Source organism: Stegodyphus dumicola, chromosome 7 (genome assembly GCF_044657685.1).
Source record: "Stegodyphus dumicola isolate Sdum_Otavi_A_Nest chromosome 7, ASM4465768v1".
NCBI classification, from domain to species: domain Eukaryota; kingdom Metazoa; phylum Arthropoda; class Arachnida; order Araneae; family Eresidae; genus Stegodyphus; species Stegodyphus dumicola.
The window spans coordinates 150,077,859-150,092,584 of record NC_140774.1 but is presented as its reverse complement, the minus strand read 5'-3'; the positions used below and the strand labels follow the sequence as shown (position 1 = coordinate 150,092,584).

The 14,726-nt window shown below is 30.4% G+C and overlaps 1 protein-coding gene across 2 annotated transcripts in view; it reads right to left on the bottom strand.

Moving 5' to 3' along the window:
* Positions 1-302: 302 nt before the first annotated feature.
* Positions 303-14,726, bottom strand: part of LOC118191364 (tetraspanin-4-like) — a 43,373-nt gene continuing 28,949 nt past the window's right edge. For both annotated transcript variants that reach the window (XM_035362170.2, XM_085820902.1), the window contains exon 7: positions 303-12,831. In XM_035362170.2, coding sequence (XP_035218061.1) covers positions 12,688-12,831 — 144 coding nt within the window. In that variant the 3' untranslated portion in view covers positions 303-12,687. The remainder of the gene's footprint in view (positions 12,832-14,726) is intronic.

The following is a 14,726-nucleotide window of genomic DNA, read 5'->3' as shown; positions in this document are numbered from 1 at the left end:
AGTTGTGGGATTGGTGGTCTATAATCTGAGAAGAGACATTATGTTCCACAAGCACCATTTTCAGCCCCTTTCCCATCACTTCACATTGGTCTGAAACATGAATACATGTGACTAATTACTGTGAGCAAATAGGTAGTGGGCAAGTTCCCATAGTTGTATTTCACTGGAAAGTCCATTTTATGTCTTGTATTTTGATATGTAATTAAATGTTCTCTGATTGGTTCTTTCTAACACTGCACAAGAGGGCATATCTGAATCATCCTATTTTTAACAGGAAAGAGAGAGAAGAAACAAAACAGCCATTTTAATATTAAGTATTTTTAATACAGAATTAGTTTCATTCAAAAAATATTTTTGAGTTCATATATAAAAATATTAATTTGACAGAAATTTTACAAATTTTCAAAAAATATTATATATGTATAAGATTTCTTGGTAAATTACAAAAATACACATATAAAAATTCTTCAATCATAAGACACAATATTTTAAATTACATAAGTACTATTTCATTAACATAAGATACAATATTATGAATATGCAGTTAAATGAACTGCAGGTTATGTTAAATGATATGCAGTTAAATGCTGTTAAAGCAGAAGTGTCATGAAGATAATGTCTAGCAATCATAGCTGATAAGTTCCAAATGCACTAATAAATATATATTATAAAAATGTCATTCTAAGTATCATTTTAACTCTTAATTTGAAAATAAAATTTAGCTATTATTTTCAACAACATTAAAATGAATAAATAAACTGAAAAAATTAATTACAGCAAGCATAATCATTGACTCAAAAAATTTGAAGTTCTTGCAGTAAACAAATTATAAAAATGAAATTACAGTGGTACCTTGCATGATGAACAGTCCCACAAAATGAACCACTAGCTAGACAATAACCCAAATTATGAACTCAATATAATACAGCTTGGATGGCAAAACTGGTCTCTTCCGAAAAATGTTGCCCAATTAGAATCTACTAAACCAGAAAAGAACAAAAATTTGCTTTAAGCCTATAAAACATTTTTCTTTTCATTTAATGCAAATGGAGATCTGAATCTGAAATCTAAGTAAGTTTATCACTCAGAGAATCTATAAAAGGAAACTGCAGGATATTAAATCTGTTCTGCCTTAAAGCTTGATTCAATCATTCTTAAAAAAATGACTGTGGAAGTCTTTGCATCAAGTATGAAAAATATTTAATCTAGTCTTGCTACTGAAAGTGCTTGTTGCTTCATAATGGCTCTTATCTCTCAAAAGGACAATAAACTTAGCTTGCAGATTTATCAATATCCAGGGTGGAAGAGATGGTTTCCACAGCACTGGACACGAAGAGAGAGAAGAAACAAAACAGCCATTTTAATATTAAAAAAATATATAAGGAAGGCGTCTTCTCAACAGTTAAGCTGTTTACCACTGAAATGAGTTTACTACTGAACAACTGCAAGCCCTCCTTCAATATGAGGAAGGTCAAAGGGAAAACTTTTCCAGGGAGGATTAGAAAAAATCAAAAAGACCAATACCTACAACAACAACAACAACAACAAAAAAAAAAAAAAAAAAAAAAAAGAGGGACCCACCAGTGGCTGTGTGGTTAAGACTGCTGAATAGTGATAATTATTTTCGGGTTGGAACCGAGGCAAATGGGCTGGCTGCATAGTTAGCTTTTGTAATTTTCCTCATGTGTAACATAAATACCAGCCAGTTTCTTTAAATAAGCCCTCTATAAAGACATCTCTCCTTTCAGGCAGATAGCCCTTATGGTTTTACCATATTCAAATAACCTAAGAAAAGGGAAGAGGTCAAGGTCTCAACTAATGTTATATAAGATGAACAGAGTGGCAGATCAGCTCAATGACAATGCCATGCAATTACTTTAGATACTCCTAAAAAAGCAAACCACATTAGACAACTTTTTGAAATTTCAGTCTTGTAAAAATTTAAAGATGGATGTACAAAAAGTTTAAGGACAGCTGAGTTTCCTGCCTCCAACAGATGACTGAGAGAAATCAGACTAAACTGAATTGAAAAGCTATGAGATTCTATATATAATAAATTAATAAAAATTTCTATAAATAATAAACTAGGTTAACAGCAATACCATAACAACCTATGAAAAACAGCATCCTGCATAATGAACACCATCCTATAACAGACTGCATTTGTTACATGAGGCACTACTGTATGCTTCATAAATAGTCATACAAATGGAGTTTGTATGAAATCATTTGGAGATATTTTAACATTTTTCATTATAAACATAAAATTATAATTACACAGCTTATTTTACTGATTATAAATATTCATTAATCAGACATGCAGTACACTGCTTTATTAAATATGAATTTTTTAAATGATAATATCTAAAAACTACAATGAAAAATTCCAAACTTATTTTTGCTTTAAAGTAGCAATATATGAAATCTTCATTATAAATCTTCATATAATAGTTTACATATACAAATATCTCATATTTATGGTATTAATACCGTACAGTTGACAGCTGTCACTTTTAAAAGTAATGATTTCAAGACCTTATTCAGTAAAATACATATACTCTTTCAATAAAGGCACCAAGAGGAATAATTAAATACCATTACATAAATAAAATGGGCAAAATAAATTAATGATTTCAGAGTCTCTATTAATCACTGCATGAAGTACATTTTACCAAATGCATATCCCAATTATTCTTTTAGTGTGTACTGCACACGTTTTCTTTCATTTATATAAGACAAAATCTTTATTTTAATAAATAAGATCTAATATTTTGTCGGAACTTCCACGATTAAAATAGCAGACAATTTTTACCAACGATGCCCACTTTAAAGAACCAAAATATTTAAATACTTGTTGATTTAACTATACCGTACTAATTTGCAATATCTAATTAATAAGTAACTCTTTTATTTCCTTTTAACTGCTTTTAAATCACCACTTTATTGGCTAAAAACAGACAATCCTGAGAGATAATTTTCTCAGTTACCCCCCAAAAATAAGATACATCTAGACAAATACTAAAATTCCATGAAAAAATAGTTCTTGAATAAACACTCCTTCATATGAAGAATAAATGAATATATACATATATAAACAAATGGCACACTAATTACAACCTCTGTTTTAAAATACAATTAAAATATCACAACAAAATTGTACCAAAAAAAAATAATAATAACAATCCCAATACAAGCAAATATTAGGAAATACAACCTTATTATAGCTAAATTAATAAAGGGAATCAATTTTATATGATAATAAGCAGTATCAATGCAGACCATCATAATACTAACAAAAAAGCTAGAGTTTTTAAAAGACTAGGTGCACAATAAGATGTTTCATTTCAAAGCTTATGCCAAAATGTTTTTCATTACCTGAAACAAAACTCTTCTTTCTCTCTCTCTCTCTCTCAAAAAAAAAAAAAAAAAAAAAAAAAAAAAGGAGAAATTTAAATGGAGGGGGTAAACCCCTTCAACATATCAGTTATATTAAAATAATATTAAATATTAGAACAAAGGTTTGAACTATGACTGGGGAATGATTTATCATTACATATGATCCACTATATGAATATCTTTCAATATTTCCTATCTACAAGACTTAAGACCTGTAAAAATACAGATCTGCTCAATGGGAAAGTTCAGCACAATCAAAGATACTTGGAAGGAGGGGAGAACAAAATAAAACTGAAATATTTATTGATTTTTCTGAGATATAATTAAAAACAACATTTTCATATATTCCTTCCTTATAAAAGTATAGAAACAAACATGATAACAATAAAAACACAGGGATAGGGAAAGGGAGAAGGAACCCTGTTAGAGAGGCTTTCCAGCTGTCATGGGAAGAGAATTTAATTTTAAATGTCCCCCAAAATAGTAGGCCTTTTAATATCACTGAAGTTTATTTCAAGATGACTATCTTGATGACTGTACTGATATATAAAAAGTATTATACTGTGCTATACATAACATGCAGGTCATTCTAAAAGTTTTAAGACTTCTATGCATGGAACTGTTTATGTGGCAGAAAGTGGAGTGCAAGCACTGAACAGACTACAAGCAAGAATCATTTAACAGCTGCAATTCATCAAGAAGGTGCTCTTCCTTTTTTTCTACTCAACTGACACTTCATTTTGAAAAACTATAGAACCCAATTTGGAGTATTTTATGCAATAGGTTTAAGTTGGACTATGTGATGGCTAGTGTCTTAAGCATTTGCATGTTGCTTTAGGAAAAATCTCCTTCTTTTCAAGCAACAATAAGTGTGTTAATTTTTTGTAAGAGAATGAGATCACTCTAGCCAACTAGCTGCTGCTGCAATTGATGAAATACCATGCTCAAGGACAAAACATTAAAAGAAGATAATCATGAAGTTATGCACAGATTGAAGACATTTTAAATATTGAATCAGAAGCTAATATTTTTGATAAAAAAACTTAATTTTCATGAAGAATATTTCTTCAATAGGAAACTCTAGAGATGTTAGATTTCTCATAATCTAGCTATTGAACAAAAATAGGTTTGAATAATCTTCTGCTAAAATGCTTCAAAATTCAATGGTAAACATTCAATAAGCACAGTAAGCAGCCATATATATTGCACGTAAGGTCTGTGGTTCCTTAATATTCTGATTTTCTAAACTTTTCAGACAATTTTTCACAACCTGAAGAGTTCATGAAAAGCCTGACAGTCCAGAAGAAAGGCAAGGGTAAAAACATCCACTAACATGTTCAACAATGAAACGGAAGTACTTGCACTAAGGAACAATAGGAAGCCTTTGATAGAGAATTAAAAGCAATTATCAAAAGACATGGAGCTGATAATGGCATAAGAGTAATTACAAAATGCCTCAAATGCTGGTCAGTCGGTAACGAAAAAACTTCGTACTGAAGAGCCAACTGCAGATGAAAAAAAACGGCAAAGAATGGATATCACCTAAAAAGACTGCTAAAATACCAGAAATTCCTGAATCAATGGGAGTAGCACAGAAGAATTGATTTCAAGCTCTACAAAACCAACCAGTGGATAATGATGTAGGAAGAGCAAACTCTGAAGAAACGCTCCTGCCAATTATATTTCAACATGATGCAGTGGATTGGTTAGAAATAGAAGAAACTTTTTAAGAAAAAACTGTATGCAGGAATATAAATCAATCTTCATCTACACTAAAAACATTAAGGATTACAGAACCACGAGTAAACTACTACTAGAGCAAAACGTTCCGTTCCACTCCTTCCTTCTCCAGAGCGAGAAACCTATCAGAGTTATTTCTTAAAATTTTCCCAGCTTCAGTTAAGGAAGAAGCTATCAACCTGAATAACATGTTCACCTTTAATGTTCCCATCAAGAAGTTTTCGCCAAGGAAGAGACCAATTCAGTGCTTCTGATGTCAGGAGTTCAGACATTCACAGTTATGCTGAAACAATTCAGAACGCTGCTGTAAATGTGGTAATCAATGTCAGTTAAATCCAGAAGAGAAACTAAAGTGTATATTTTGCAATAGAAACCATGTCAGCAGCTACAGAGGATGTAGCATTCACAAGAAAAGTTTTGAAAAGAAAAATACAAAACCAGAGCCAAAAGTTTCTGAATTAAAATAATTCTCTCTGATGAAAATTAATGAAAATAAACCTGCAAATCAGAACCTCCCGAAAATTTCTTACAATGATAAAGGGAAAAATAACTCCTCCTCCTGATAATCTCAATAAAGCAATTTCTTGGGTACGAGACGAGAAAATAATGAACTTTTGAAGTACAGTAATATCACTCAATAGTTAAAATAAAATCAGCTAAAACAGTAGCAGATACATTAAAAGCAGCCATTCAAGCAGCTATGATGATGATCAAATTCGCAGAAGATTAATGCCATTACTGTCTGAAGGTAAAAATGCCATGCTTATCTGAAGTAATTAGCAGCCGAATGGGTTTAACCCACGACTCTGCAGTTCCTGTCATCATGAGTTCGGGCCTTGCCCATTCTCCAGCATTTTTGGTCTGAACAAAAATGGACGTAATTGTGCCTGTCGTTGCAGACATGCAGTTTCTCAGATTTTATTTTTCTTTCTTTTAGGTTCCCAAGTGGATTGTGAAAATTTATATTGGTAAAGGCCGCAACCGGCCGTATACCTCTTACATGTATAAGACTAGGACTAAAGCATTAAAAAGTAATTTTAACATCATATTAGATAATGAAGCTTGTCTTTATAAATATGATCTATAAGCCATAAATTCACAAATGCCTGCTGTACATATTTTTCCTGCTGAAGATCATCTCATGAAGGTTAAACTAATTATGAATATTCATATTGAATATTCATACTATTTCATGAAGGTTAAACTAATTAATTTAAAATGTTGTACCTCCCCTAAGTGGATATGCATGTGAAGAACTCATGGAGACTGACTGACTGATGTGAGAAAATTAAAGAAAAGGCACTGCATGTACTGGTGAACTGTCATAGAATGTTTGACTAAAAAAAGTAAGAATAAGATAATCAGAAACTGGACTGTGAGGAAATTCACTGCATCATAAATATGCAGCAATTCATTCAGCAGATAAACATTCAGTTTCTAGGAAATTTAGAGGCTCAAGCTCTTAGTCATTATACCTATACTATCCCAGATTCAACTCCATATAATGTCTTTATTTAACAGAGCCAAGGAAAATATTTGTTGGCAAAGATTTGCCTCATCTGAAAGTGTTATGACGACCAGTAGGGAATCTGCTGAACAGCAACCCAAAAGAAGAATGGCGAGCAACAGTAATTTAACAATCACTTTGAAAGGATGAGAATTGTATTCATCCATGACTTGATTAAAACCTATGGCCATGCTAGGACCTTGATTTTGGTTAGTCCCCTTTTTTGGTCACATATTTCCCATAATCCTGCAAGGATTCCCCTTCCTGCAAGGAATATTTTAATTTTATGACAGTTATTTTAAGTTTATGCCTCTTTCCCATTTTTTCTAGCTTCAACTTACAACTCCCTACCAGAATGAGTTTTTAGAATAGTGTTAAATGCAAATGAAAACAAGACTATTATTTAAGTCAAGTTCAACTGACTTGGACAGAGAGAACTACGATTCCTGAGAAGCACACATTTGCTTTTGCATTATGACTCTAAAGCTGTTATTCAGCTTTGCCGTATTATGAGCCTTTTGATAGTTCAGTGGTTAATTTAATATTTCAGGTTAACTAGTTTAGAATTGTGTTAGCTTCAGTTAATTCTCTTTAGTTAGTCATTAGTTAGTTCTTATTTCTTAAATTTTGAATTGAAGTCCAAGTGGAGGCTTTGCTGTATGCCCTAAGAAGGGGGGCCAACTGTTAATCTTATTCTGAATGAATAAAGGGTAATTAAGCCTTCTTGAGTTTACATTTCTGTTGTTGGACTTTAGCAATTGTTTGCTTATTTGACTGCGGTCTAACAACAAACCACCACTTACCACATCCAACGAATGATAGAACACTTTACTATCGTTTCATAATCAAACACCCGCCAGCTATAAGGAGTATCTGCGCAGTTGTACAGCAAATCAATGCCCTAGGGCAAGACATTTGCCACAGTAGCATGGTACTGCAGACAATGTACTCAACGATTAGATATTCGCAGTATGTACACATTCTGTAGTACACATTCTGTAATACACATTCCACATTCAATTTCAAGCCTCGTGTTAACATCTGCTTTCAATAGCCACCAACTTGCAGAAATAATGTTACTGACATGTTTATCAGTGTAAAGCACTGGGCACCCAATGGAATGATGTGTTATCGTAAATCGAAATATATAATATCCGTACAATGCACGAATGTAGTGTATGCAACGAAATATGTAATTCATGCAACAGAAGCCCCTAATGAAAGTATGTACATTATGTATTATGTGAACTGAGCATATTTCCGCACAGCGCTACTGCTTTACGCACACGTTACTACGTCTCATATGTTTCTTCTGTGTGTAATATTTGCATTTATGTGCTCTACGTGTTTCCATATGTATTCTATGTGTCATGGTATGTATTCTCGCGTGTGTTTTTATGTCTTTATGTTACGTAATAACGAGTATGTTTTTATGCTTTTACGTTTAATTTTGTATATCTATGTGTTTCAGCTTATATGAGTGTTTTAGTATTTTAATGCTATCCTTTATATTCTTTTTTAAGTTACTTTGTGTTATTAACAACGTCCTATGTAAAAACTACCCGACATCTAGCATCTGTATGGCCATGTAAACTCCCGGTGCAGCCTCACGGGGCTCCAGCGAGTTGCTTCTTCGAGATAGTGGAGGACGTGGGACATATGCCTGTTTACCTATGTTATACGCCAGGCGTCCCCGTCCTCCGTCACCTGCTTAGCAGTTCATTAGGTTCCTCAACACTTAGTTTAACAGAACAAAAGTAAAGAACTTACACCCTTATAAAAGCAAGAAAAGTGAGCACTGAGGGCCTCTGAAAGAGGTTACGCCAGCTATCCCAAAGTAGCTTAATGAGGCCCTGTATTTGGTAGGAAGGAAAATGTAATGGGAAATATTTTGATACTTACTTATTTTAATACAAATTCTAAAGACTTTCAGAATAAACGTTGTGAAACATCAATGAATAAATAATACCTGAAGATAGCTACAATGTTACACATCAAAACTGTGAATTATCACACCTATACATCCAAATAGCAAAGGATATTCTAAGCATAGCAAAGAAATGTGAAAATATTTATAAAATTAATATTCTGAACTTTAGTTAAAATATGCTTCAATACATAAACATCGTAACACCAACAGAGGTGTTAAACACTTAAAAAATACAGTACACTACAAACAGAACACTTTTTACCCTTACATACATACACTTAGGAAGTAATAATAACGATTATAAATCAACACATCTAAAAACAAATCAAAAATAAAAACAACATACATTCTTAAGAATGATATTATTATCAGCCATTAAAATGCACAGAGTGCAATAAATCATTTGCAACAGCATTACACCAAGTTAACTAAATATACTATGAAAGTATAATAATACTTTCTAAATATTTTCTCTTCCACATAAAAAATATACATTAATAATAATCCATGAGGAAACAATGCCAGCATATATAAATGTACACTCCAATGGATTATAATTGCTGTGTGCATAAATTTGTCTGCTACACAGCTGTAAACTTAACAATAATAATAATAATAATACAGCAAATAAATTGGAAATCCTCAACTTATAGGTAGATACACACACACATCTTCTTGAAAAGACAATGCAAATATTTAAAACACAGAACAAATTGTTTTACAGCATATAGAGAAATAAATATTTTCCCAATATGCTGTACAAACTGTATGGAAATAAATGTACTATATGGAAATAAATGTACTGTATATAAATAAATATTTGATTATTGCTCTCTTCATTAAAATATCTAGTGTATAAAAATATGGCCTTAAAATAATAATAAATACAGCATTATTCCAGTATTTAAATTTAGCATAATTTAGATATTATATAAAATTCTCTCACAGTTTACAATTCATAATGTTTATGAAGACAAGCTAAATGCATCTATCAAATAATATCAAGTTGATGTCAAATGTAGTCAACAAACTGGTAAAATTTTTATTCCATTAAAAACTTGAACTCAAAACATCTGGAAATGAATATTCATTCAGCTGCACTACTGAAACTGACTTTTTTTTTAACGGCCTAAGAATAGTTGAGCAACATTACAAAATTATATCAAATTTAACAGTAAATATTTGAAGACAGTATTAATATTATATTATTGAAAGATGAATTATTAAAACTTTTTCACAGTAAAAAACGTAACACTTGAAAGGAAGGTGTGATAGTTTTTATTACTGTGCATCAACTTGCAGAAAAAAATAAGAAGCTGAAGCCATTTCATATGCATCAGACTTTTCATTTCGAGTTAATCATTTCTATGAATATAGGAAACATATGATTTGTATATTGCAACTTTAAAAAGTACGCATGTTTTCATGCATTCTAATTAAAAAAAAATTGATGTGGACACCACGACTGACTTGTATGCCCTATTAAATTATACACTTCATTCCATTTAAATTTATTTCCTTGAATTTTATTATACATATATTCCTCATTCAATTAATTCAGTTCTCACTTTGCAGCAAGGCAAAATACATAAAAACTCAAAACATCTTCATTAAAAATTGTAGAATATGCAAAAACATAAAACACCAAATACAGTTAAAAGAGTTAAGAAAATTTATAATTAAAAGTCATGTTTATATACAAAAACAACAATTCGGCTAGTGAGCAAGAAGGTAGATTTTTCAGTCACGGTGCACAATGAACTGGAAGTTGATCTGTCAGCACTATCCTTATCTTCAGGGCAGAGGTTTTTATTTTATTTGGCTTATAATTCCTTACTAAGTGTAGTATTTCATCTGGATGTACTCCGTCTTTGATATGATTTAAATCAAATTCCTCGTCATTATAAATATCACGAATACACATCAAATAGTTTTCTGGTTGCAATTTTCTAATTTTTACTATGCGTAACGTATGCTTTACGCATGTGCGCGTTTAAAGAAATGTTTAATAAAATAAACAAATAAATATTAAGCTTTTTTTTTTTGTAAATTTTGATACCCTTTAGATCACAATTGCTCTTTATTTCTTAAATTATGGTTTCATATTTTTAATTTTATAACTTCTGCATGCCATCTTACCAGATTTAAACTGATCCATAATCCAGAATCCCTGAAGTCCCCATGAGTCCGAATTAAAGACTTTTGACTGTACTATAAAGCAGGGGTTCCCAAACATTTCTATGTTCCCCACTTTCTTGAAAATTTTTGTTCATTGTTTACACACTGGCAGCTGACTGAGTGGTGATTTCCCCCCCAATAAAACTTTATCTTGCCCTCCAGATACTCTACAGATGGGGAACCACTGCTATAAAGCAATTCATCATTGAAAATTCTGAAAGTCTGCAAGCAAATATGTCAACAATGTATACCCAGTAAAAATAATAACAAAAATACATAAAAAATAATAAAAATGAACAAAAGACAATTCCAGAGAAAAGTATAATAACTAATGTAATGGTATATTTAGGAATAAACATGTACTGCATCAGCAAAAACAGACAACAACAAAAAAAAAAAAAAAAAAAAAAAAAAAAAAAAAAGTAACTCATATTCTGGAAACGCAACAAATACACATTTTAAAAAATTTGTACCATTATAAAAATTTGATGAAAAAATAATAATTACCTTATGTTCTAGAAATAAAGTATGCACTTACAATGATGGAACTTCATTCTTTTGGACTTACAAAGTTTATGCATGCAAAGTTTATAATGACACACAGATATTATTCACTGTCTCCCTGGAATTGTTCACTTTTATTTAATTGGTGGGTAGGATAACATATCACAATTACTAAATTAGAGACAATATACTGTGAAATGTGATTTTCTGACAATATTTCCCATACTGTTTTAGTTGCCACTTTCCCTTACATTTCATAATTTGTTTTGTATAAATACCAGTGAAATAGAAAGATATACATATATATATATATATATATATATACACACACACACAAAAAAAAAAAAAAAAAATATATACTGCTCAATCGGTAAGTTTCTTAAAAAATGCAATTTTTTTTTTGTATAGGCAGTACCTTATATATATATATATATATAAAGGCACTATATGCATCATTTCCACATCAGAATACAATATAATGCATTCAGAAGCCTCTCCAATTTTTTTGAAATGACAATATCTAGTTTTTAAATAGTTTTTAAAATATGTATCAAACTATTTGAAAAATGTTGAAATGATACATAAGAGAATAAAGGGGTAGTCTATATTTTAGGGTACCCCTTGCATTATTGCCCAGTTGTTTCATTTATGCCAAGGGGTACCCTGAAATATACTTTTCCTGAATAAAGGCACCTAAAATGCAGTTTTTTTATGGCAAGTACACTAATTTACACATAGCAAAAACATGAAAATTATATATGGTAATTACAAATGCATAAAAATATACTATTTACAATAACAATGTATTTTTTAAAAATAAAATTTGTTTTTGCTACTTAAATCTGACTTTTCAATAAAATAATATTATTCAAACAAAATATGTATTAATATATAAATACAATCAAATTGAAGAGTACACAATTTTTTTTCATTAAACTCCATTAATTTAAATTACGATTTTGTATTAATCTGAATTTCTGTATGCAAAAATGAGTTCTGAGTAAAGAGCTTTTAATTCTGACAGCTTCAGAAAGTATCAACTTCAAATATTGTGCATGAGACTAATACATTTTTTAATGTAATACAAAAAATTAAAATTATACTATTCATAAAGGATTTTGTCAGCAATAATACAGTACATAAGGCTTAAAAGGCAGTCTAGATATAGGCACATGTGAAAACACAGATATGTTTATGGACATACTTTTACCTAACCATTTACCTAACAATACAGGGCTTCTTTGCACTTTAAGAGATATAAAAAAAATCTTGTGAAAGACTTCTTTCTTTTGCTTCAGCATTTTACACAGGAAATGTATTTGAATAATTCCAAGATCTTTTACTTTGTCATGGTGCATAGCAAAATGCTCAATAAACCATTTTTGGGGAGGAGGAAATTCAATAGTACCACTGTCATTGTAGAATCAAAAAATTATCTTCTTTTGGAAGTCATAGAACATACAATGAATAAAGCTGATATTATTCCAAATAACTGAACAAAAGCAAAGACTAAACTGATGATGCCCACTACATATAATCTTTCCATAAGCCATGAATGTATTCTAGGGTAACAGCCCTGAAAAGGGAAAGGAAAAAAATTAATACATTTTAAAAACTGCTTGATAACAGTAAATAAATGTAACCTTTATGTAAAATAATTATTCATATTATTTCTAATGGCTGCAAATACCTCTTCAATACTTACATGTATCACTTGCATTTTAAATGTATGTACAAAATGACTTTGTAATGCATTTGAATAAAAATTTTTGTCATGAAGTACTTTAAAACTATAATTGTTGCAGACATTGGTAATATAAGTTAATGGTACTCATCTGTTATCAGGATCGGATTCAGAAATATATGTTTGTATAGATGTATGTGTTCATGTATGCATGTATATAAGCATGTATATGCATACATGTGTACACGCACAAACATACAAACATACAGATGTGCACATACATTCCAGAATCCAGTCCCGATAACAGAAGAGCACCTAGTTAACATTATGAACTGCTGGGACACATTAAGGCTGGTGGCTTATCATTATCACAGATATTTATGAATCAGCCAAAGATTCTATAACAGCAATGATTTATTATACCCCCAAAATATTTATTATTATTATTTATATATTTATTCCAGCTGAATATCAAATATACATTAACTTTCTTGTAAAAGTCTAAAGCTTTTCTTGATAATATTTTTTAACTTTCTCCATCATATTTAACACTCCAATGAATTATCTCTGCACAGCTTTCTCAAGCAAATTTTCTCTATTGTTATAAAGGATTTTGCTGAATTTGCTCAGCATCTGTAACAATACTTTAGTGCAGTGGTTTCAAACTGGCACCCTGTGGGATAAATGCTGTCCCTGAAGCAATTTTACACACTCAGTGAATATATTTCCCATAAATTAATTAGCATTATTATGACAAAAATTTGGAGAAAAAGTTTAAGAATTCAATGATTTGGAATCCAATTTCCCATTATATTTAGAAACAGATATGACTAATATACCCAGCAAATTTAAAAATAGAGCTAATTTATTCACACTATTATATAAATCTTATTCAAAGCTTTGGAAATACAAATTCTATTAACCTTTTTTCAAACTTGTCAAAAGATAAAATACCCTAAGTTACGAGTGTTTGCAATTAAAATAATCACTTTGTTTAAGAATACCTTCATAAGTGCCAAATTTTGTCATAGTTGAAAATTGATACGTCTATGAAAAGAGCCAGATTGGTCAAGGAACACCTACAATTTATGATGAAAATAGTTTACTCCAAAGTTACCATTTCATACAAATTAAAATGGCATGATTTGTTGCAGTTGAAACATTTAGTAAAAAATAAAAGACATACAAAATTATTTACATACAAATAGTTTTGTATGTCTTTTATTATTAAAGTTATTTACATACAAATAGTTTTGTATGTCTTACGCATAGAAAAAAATGTATTTTTTCTATGTGTCAAAGAAAATTTAGCAAGTAAAAAGAAATGTTAATAAGTTGTCATTATTTATTCTCAAGTTATGTGCCATTGGAAAATTTTAATATTTTATTTATTTTAAGTTAAAAGTAAATTATTTAGTGGTTATTTTAATGCATTAGAGCTATCTGAAATAAATACCAGTCTAAAAATTTAGTGAGAAGTTAATATGTTTGGATTACAGAGTGTACCAAAAGAAATTTTTTCTAGACCCCAACTTTTAGATTTCAGGCAGAAAATAATTATGTCAAAAATTTAAATTTTTTCATTATTATTCATGTTTATGCATGTTTTGATAAATTTTCGGCAAATAAAATTTAGTTTAAAAAATTTTGCTTTGTTAGAAAAACCTTTTAACTTTGTTTTAACACAAATTTTGGTCCACATGAAATTTAAGCTTCTTACCACTACACTAGTGCAACACATAATGTTTATCATATGTCAAAGACAACTGTCCTTTAAAGTGCTGGCA